General features: G+C 53.6%; 1 protein-coding gene across 1 annotated transcript; it reads left to right on the plus strand.

Moving 5' to 3' along the window:
- Positions 1-1,180: 1,180 nt before the first annotated feature.
- Positions 1,181-6,807, plus strand: LOC311514246 (uncharacterized protein; the record flags this gene model as incomplete). The annotated part of the gene is made up of 6 exons (XM_084652671.1): positions 1,181-1,209; positions 1,740-1,750; positions 2,067-2,105; positions 3,173-3,460; positions 4,266-4,322; positions 6,255-6,807. 6 exons carry the CDS (start codon positions 1,181-1,183, stop codon positions 6,374-6,376), a joined length of 546 nt encoding a protein of 181 aa, XP_084508797.1. The 3' UTR covers positions 6,377-6,807.
- Positions 6,808-8,005: the final 1,198 nt, after the last annotated feature.

Consider the following 8,005-nt stretch of genomic DNA (forward strand, 5'->3'; position numbering starts at 1 on the left):
TAGCTTTTTCCACATCCTCTGTCACTAGGTTGCCTCCCTCATTCAGTAAGAGGCCCACACATTCCTTGGCTTTCTTCTTGTTGCCAACATACCTGAAGAAACCCTTCTTGTTACTCTTGACATCTCTGGCTAGCTGCAGCTCCAGGTGCGATTTGGCCCTCCTGATATCATTCCTACATGCTCGAGCAATATTTTTATACTCTTCCCTGGTCATAAGTCCAACCTTCCACTTCTTGTAAGCTTCTTTTTTATGTTTAAGATCCGCTAGGATTTCACCATTAAGCCAAGCTGTTCGCCTGCCATATTTACTATTCTTTCGACTCATCGGGATGGTTTGTCCCTGTAACCTCAACAGGGATTCCTTGAAATACAGCCAGCTCTCCTGGACTCCTTTCCCCTTCAAGTTAGTACCCCAGGGGATCCTGGCCATCCGTTCCCTGAGGGAGTTGAAGTCTGCTTTCCTGAAGTCCAGGGTCCGTATCCTGCTGCTTACCTTTCTTCCCTGCATCAGGATCCTGAACTCAACCAACTCATGGTCACTGCCTCCCAGATTCCCATCCACTTTTGCTTCCCCAACTAATTCTACCCAGTTTGTGAGCAGCAGGTCAAGAAAAGCGCCCCCCCTAGTTGGCTCCTCTAGCACTTGCGCCAGGAAATTGTCCCCTACGCTTTCCAAAAACTTCCTGGATTGTCTATGCACCGCTGTATTGCTCTCCCAGCAGATATCAGGAATGGATTTAGAAATTCACTAGTTTTGGCTCAGCAGGACTGAGCCTGTCACAGGGAGGTTCCAATGGGAAACCAGGGGGTCCAGCTCTCCCCAATGCAGAGACCAGATGTGTGTGTGTGGGGGGGTGGTGAATAATGTTTCCATTCTCATCTCATGAGGGAGGGCCCCTCTGGCCACAGACACATCAGGGCCTCCCTGAGACACGCTACAAGAGCCCAGAGCCTGTCCGGGCCGGAAGAAGGAGGGGAGAAGGAGGGACCTGGGGCACAGAGCACCAGTGGCTGTTCATCAGAGATGTAGACTCGATGCTGCTGTGGGATATTCAGGCTGAGTCGCCGGCTCTCGATCACCCCATGATCCTGCTGTGACTGCTCTGTGAGTTTGCAGTGAGCCCTCTGCCTAGCGGTTTAGGGGCAGGCAGGTTTATAGGTCTGCCTGTGCTAGGGGGACATGGGAAACAGCCTGGAGGGGAAGTTATGGTAAAAATGGTTTAAATGAACAGCTGCACGTTGATGTTCTACTGAGCTCTAAGCAGTTATTTCATGTTGGGTTTAAAAACTGGTTTGAAATTCATGGCCAAAGTTTCTTACCAATTTCTGAGAGAATATTTAATGCTCAGAACATTGTTTTGATATCTAGCTATTTTATTTAATATCTAATGTCCCTGTGTGTGTGTATTGTACTCACATATATATTACAACCTATGGCTGAGATTTTCAAAGCTGCCTACGGGATTTGGACACTTTGTTCAAATTCATGGCAACTGAGCATCCAAATCACCTATACAGCTCTGAAAGTCTGAGCCGGTGAGCAGATCTTTAATAGTACATAGAATGGACCTACATTAAAAGGATGATATTGAGGTTACAAACCTGGAAATGACAGGGTTAGGACTGGCTGTGCGGAGCTCATTTCAGGGATGAGGACAAAGAGTTGAAGCTGATTAGGAAAGTAAAGAGAGTGAGAAAATGTTTTGAAGATCATGAATGTTCGTGTTCTTTGTTTTCAGCAGGTTACATGGTGAGGAGCGTTTTACTATTAGAATAAATTTCTTAGACGTTAATGGAAACTTTAATCCTGCCTTGCAAATATTCAAACTTTGTAAGATTCCCACTTGGGGCTTTCCATCGATAGCCATGGTGAGACCCAGGGCCCACAGATGGCTCCAATTGTGGGATTGGGGTGTATGGGTCTTGCAACATGATCCTGAGTTGGGATTTTCTGCCTTGTCTTGGCTTAATTATTAATATTAATGTCACCCCAGTGTAGCTGGCGTGACATTAATATAGTTAGAGCTGCTGTGTCTGCCACTCACCCCCTCTCCTGTCTGGTGCAGGTGCTGGGGTCACAGGCCAGGAGCCCTGCAGCTCCCCAGGTGAGTGAGAGCACAAGAGACATGGAAGAAGGGGAGACATAGAAAGGAGTGAAACCCCCAGACAATGGCAACGGGAGGGCGGCTGGGGAGGTGTAGGAGGCGGATGGGTGGGCAATGCCTCTTACACGATTCCTGCCTGAAATCCTGGTAATCGCACTGTAAATGGAACTTCCCACAGTGACAGACCTTAAACTTTACTGGAAGTGAAACCCATCTTGGCCAAATCCTCAGCAGGCATAAATCAGAATACCTCTCTTGACTCCAATGGAGCAGGGCTGATTTACATGAGCCAGGGATCTGGCCCAGTGTCACTGAGATACATGTTTAACAAACTTTCCATGTGTAAATCTTGGCAGAGTCGGTGCTAATAGAGGAGTGTATTGATGAGACCAGGGCACTGCACTAGAATGAATTTGCAAAAAGAAACGGAGTACTTGTGGCACCTTAGAGACGAATACAGACTAACACGGCTGTTACTCTGAAACCTGTTAGAATGAATTTGTCTTCAATCTCCTGTGTTGCACTGTATTTATTTTAATTCCAACGTGAAGAGAAATGGCTCTTTCAATCAGCCAAGCGTACTTCTCACTAATCCATCACTAATGCTTCATTCCCTGCCTGGCTCTGCCTTCACTGCAGAGCTAACTCGAGTTATCCGCACTCAGTGACTCCTCTCGAGTTAGCGGAGCTCGTGCGAGAACAGGCACACTGCTGTGCCCACACGGATTCTGCTCTCCCTCCAGTGTGGGGCTATGTACAGCTTCTTGGGGCACGGCCCACGGCTCGGAGAGCTGCAGAAAACGGAGATGTGCTTTGAATTCTTTGCCAGTCTGACGTTTCTGGGCACACGGCGGGAACTGTGGGAAGGCACTGGAGGACTAGTGGTACTCGTGGTACTCAAGTGGTGTTAGCCTGTGTCCACACTACAGCGAGAGTGTCTACACTTCAATTTTAGCCCCCTTGCGTGACTCTATGAGTCTGAGTCAGTTGTCCTGTCCTCTGAGACTTGCTGTCACGTTGGGTTTTTGCCATGGAGATGTACCCTTAGTCTCTCTTTCTTGTTGCAGGTGACTTCCCTTCTCCTAAATTGTCTCTGAGCACCTCTTCAGCTCAGGTCGGGGACTGCATTTCGGCTCAGTGTCACCTTCGTCTCAAGACTTTAGCTGCTTTAGTTATTTTCTGTCAGGATGGTAAAGAAATATCAAGCCAAAAGGTCATGCCAGGCCAGTCACTGTATCAACATGACATCTCTGTACAGAGCTCAGGCCAGTTTCGATGTATGTACCAGTACAGGAACGACCAGAACCAGGTGAAAAATTCTCGTCTCAGTCTCCTCCAGACACTGAATATACCAGGTGAGTTGTTGGACCCCAACACAATGTGAGGAGGGGGAAGGGAACAGCTGGATGGTGTCAAGCATTTTATAATTGTGTGGGCTTCTGCCATGGAACGTGTGGATGTTGTGAAGGCCAAAAGGATAACTGGGTTGAAAAAAGTATGAGATAAGTTCCTGGAGGTTAGGTCCATCAATGGCTATTAGCCATGATCTGGGTGTTTCTAAACCTCTGACTGCCAGTAGCTGGGAGAGGATGACAGGGGATGGATCACTCATGAATTGTCCTGTTCTGCTCATTCCCTCTGAAGCACCTGGCATTGGCCCCGGTCAGAAGACAGGATACTGGGCTAGATGGACTATTGGTCTGATCAAGTCTGGCTGTTTTTATGTTCTTATTAGATTTCTAACTCCATTTTCCAAGCCCACCTCTTGGCCAGTTTCTCTTTCTCATCCACTCATGATCGTTGTGGGCAGGGATTGACATTTATCATGTCTGTAAAGCTACCAGCTCAATGAGACCTGACCTGGATTTGACTGTCATGTGCTAGTGCATTATGATTATTAATTATTATTACACCAGATGGGAATCTGGCCCACTGATGTCAATGGAGCAGGGCTGACCTGCACCAGCTGGAGATCTGGCCCATTGACTCCAGTAGAGTGGGACCAATTTACCCCAGCTGGGATTTGGCCCAGTGTGTCTGAGGCTCCTTTGGAGAGACATCGTCTAGGGATTTGTAGCAGCTGCGTCTCTGGGATGATCTCTGCTTGGCTGGCCACTGAACCGCTGAACGTCCCTGATGTTGTCTGTGTTTTTTGCCCAGGCCAGAAGCTGATCCCGAACACCGGCCCCAGCCCTGAGGATCCAGCGTCTCAGGAAGGTGAGTGACGAGGGTTGCCAACTTTCTAGTTTCAGAAAATTGAACATCCTTGCCCCGCCGCTGCCCCGAAGCCCCTCCCCCTACCCCATCCCTTCCCCGCGGACCCACCCCCACTAACTCCATCCCCCCTCGTCCGTCTCTCACTCTTCCCCACCCTCGCTCACTTTCACCAGGGCTGGGGCAGGGGATTGGCGTTTGTGGGGGAGTGAGGGATCCAGCTGGAGGTGTGGGTTCTGGGTGGGGCTAGGGATGAGGGGCTCAGGGTGTAGGAGGGTGCTCCAGCCTGGGGCCAAGTGGTTTGGAGTGCGGGAGGGAGCTCTGGGCTAGGGCAGGGGGTTGAGGTATGGGGGGAAAGATGAGGGCTCCAGCTGGGGTGCGGGGTCTGGGGTGGGGCTGGGTATGAAGGGCTTGGGGTGTATGAGGGAGCTCTAGGTTGGGGCCAAGGGGTTCGGAGTGTGGGAGAGGAGTGTGGAGTCCGGGAAGGAATTCGGGTGTGGGAGGGAATGTGGGGTGCAGGCTCCAGGAGGGAGTATGGGTGTGTGAGGGGGCTCTGAGTTGTTGCAGGGGGTTGGGGCCCGGGAGGGGGCTTGGAGGGCAGGCTCTGGGTGGCTCTGGCTGGTGTGGTTTGTGGGGGTCTGGGAGGCATTGATGTCAGGTGGCCCCTTAAATAGCAGCCACACCAGCACGGCCCTGGCATTTCCCGGGTGTCAGAGGCTGCTCTAACAGCCATGAATCCTGGACACCTGGCTCGGTGAGGACAAAAGTTTTTCCTGTTCTCTGGAACGTGGGGGGGAGGGGGGGGGGAGAGAATTCCCCGCTAGTGACACACCCATCCCACTGCTGCCCCTGGCTCGCTGCTCCCCCAGCATAGTGCAAATCACAGCAGCTCTAGGGAGAGAGCTGATGCAGGCCCCCCCTCCTCCTCCTGCCATTTGCAGTGACCCCCAACCCCTCTCCTTCATTCTCCCCCACAGCCCGGCTGCTGGCTGGGGCCTCCACACTCAGCTGCTGCCCGACTCTGTTCGGACCCGTTCCCAAGCAGAGCAGCCCAATTTTACCCCATGCTTCCACGCAGCCCATTCATCCCCGGGAGGAGAGTGACCTGCCCACAGCCCCTTACCTGCTGGCCGCATGGTCCCGAGTTGAACCCAGCACAGTAGCCCCACAGGGAGCAGGTGTGGGCCCCAGGACAGGTGGCTGACCCCTCCTCTCTCAGCTCCCAACAGCTGGGGAGCAGTGGGCCGGGTAGGGAGGGGGCTGAAGGCACTTCCTAAAGGCCACAGCCCGCTCTGCAGGGAACCCCTGGCCACCGCAGAGGCTGCTGCCGGGGGTTAACCCTGCCGGCCCCAGCCTGCAGCCGAATGCCTTTCCCAGCCCCTCCGCTGGGATCCACCCCCTCCCAGCGGGGGCTCGCACCGCCCCCGAGCTCCACAGAGAGAGCTGCTGCAGGCCCCTTCCTCATCCCCCTGCCACCAACCAGACTTTTAACGGCCCAGTTGGCAGTGCTGACCGGAGCCGCCAGGGTCTCTTTTCGAAAGAGAAAACCGGATGCCTGGCAACCCTAAGAGTGACTGTGTTCAGGCCTAATTCTCCCAGCGCTCAGCACGCTGAGATCACGTTGGGTCTGAGCTCTGAAGAATCTCACCCTGATTCCCTGACCCACAGCCCATCGGCATCCCTGGGACCCTGGCACTGAGTCCAGTGGGCCGGGTTACTCCTATGTTCAGAACTGGGAGGAGGTGTCCTGTTCTAGGCCGGTCCTTGAGCAGCCCCTCTCCAACCTCCCCCACAGCAGGGTATGTGGGGAGGGGAATAGCACATATAGGAGCGTCCGCAGCTGAGGGAGACCCATCTGTCTCCCCACAGCCATTCCCCCCTCTCACCCTGCAGCTGGCAGCATCTCCTATTAAAGCAGCTTCTGTGTCGTTGCAGCGATGGGAGAGGAAGCAGAGATGGGACCATTTTACACCCCATGGCCAAAGCACCCGGCAGCTTGGGAAAGTGGAAAGAGCCTCCCCTGTGGGCTGGGAGCTGGGGGTGGGGTGAGTTCATGAATCCCCGTTCTGCACTGTTACGAGAAGGAGGAACCGGGATGGAACCAGAGGACCCCTGGAGGGCAGACTGGAATCCACCCAACAGCCTCAAGAATGGGAGAACCAAAGAACAAGACAACATCTAGCAGCGCGGAGCCCTCAGGAATGTGCTATCTGCTGATTGATTCAGCAACAGCATGATGAAGCAATTCCCATAGACTGGCATAGGAAGAAATTCCTATAAAAATAGACTCTAAAAAGTGAGAACTTTGGGGGCTGATTCTGCAAACCAACTTCCAGGAGCATCAGATGACTGAAAAGGCCCTGCTCCCTCCTCATGTCTAGGCCACCTGGCCAGTGGCTTGGCATGAGCAACTCTAAGGCTGGTAACTATGATAACAACCTTGCAGAACCTGTGTGTGTGTGTTTGTATGAATCAATATGTGAATAAATATGAGATTGAATGGAATGTTATAGCTATAACTAACTGCTTACTATGATTCTTTCTGTATTCACAATAAATGTGGTATGTTGCCTTTTTCCCTTTCATGAGATCCTGTTGGTTTTTATTTTATTGGTATAACAGCAGAATGTCCCTCCCATGACCCCGGTGGGGAAGGACAGGCTCTAAAGCCTTGGCGAGGCCAGAGCAAGTCTGGGCTGGGGCATCCCATGGCTGGGGAGTCACACATTGGCTGGTCTGTGACTCGCCTGCCCATTGTGACACGCCCCTGCTGGCTGGCACAGCCTCATCCCCTCACTGCCAGGCTTGGCTCTGGCAGAGCGAGAGCTGGCAGGTGCCCCTGGAGAACGCTGAGCCAGCAGATCCAGCTCCGCCACCGGCAGCAGAAAGTGGGTGGCCCATTTACGCACAGGTTTCTGCCCACTCCTGACTCCAGGTAGGAGAATCTTCTATTGCCCACCTCTGCTTTTCCATTGCATGGCCAACCACACCAAGGCTTCCCCGAGCTCCTGGCTGGGCGGCGCACGTCTGCCAAGTGACCCGGTGCCGGCGGTCTAGCCGAGTGCCAGTGAGGAAGTGGGCAGCGGCATGCGCACAGGAGGGAGTTTGGGGCGGCTCGACACAAGGGGTCGCACCAGTCGAGCCCGGAGGGGACGGAGACAAGGAGGAGGGTTTGGCAGGGCTGGTGGCACGGCACGGGAAGGCGGCACAGGTGGTTAGATGAGGCATTGGGCTGGAACCCAGGAGAGCTGTGTTCAGTTCCCCGCTCCTCTGTAAGTCTTCTGCGTGAGATCAGGTGAGTCCCCGCCGCTCTGTGCCTCAGCTAACAAGGGAGAGCAGGTCCTTGCTCTGCGGAGGGGGGGTTGAGAGCCTAAATACCACAACACCCGTGTGCTAAGCCACTGGCATGATGGGGCCAGGTAAGTGCCCAGTCACTGAGGTTGCCGGGGGAACAGGCATTCTCCGGTTGCCTGGAGCCATTGTTCCATTCACCAGGACAGTCCGATGCCAGGACAGTCCCCCTGAGCTCTGGAGAGGACTAGAGGTGCCTTAGGACGCCTGCCGTGCAGCTGCTGCAGAGTCAGCAGGAGACACTGGGTGAGGAATGGAGCCCCCCAGGGCAGGGGCCATTCAGGAGACCCAGCGTGGGGGGAATCAGGCCTGGGATTCTCTGCAGCGGCTGCTCC

This window comes from Lepidochelys olivacea (assembly GCF_965140295.1).
Source record: "Lepidochelys olivacea isolate rLepOli2 genome assembly, contig: Scaffold_38, whole genome shotgun sequence".
Lineage (NCBI taxonomy): Eukaryota > Metazoa > Chordata > Testudines > Cheloniidae > Lepidochelys > Lepidochelys olivacea.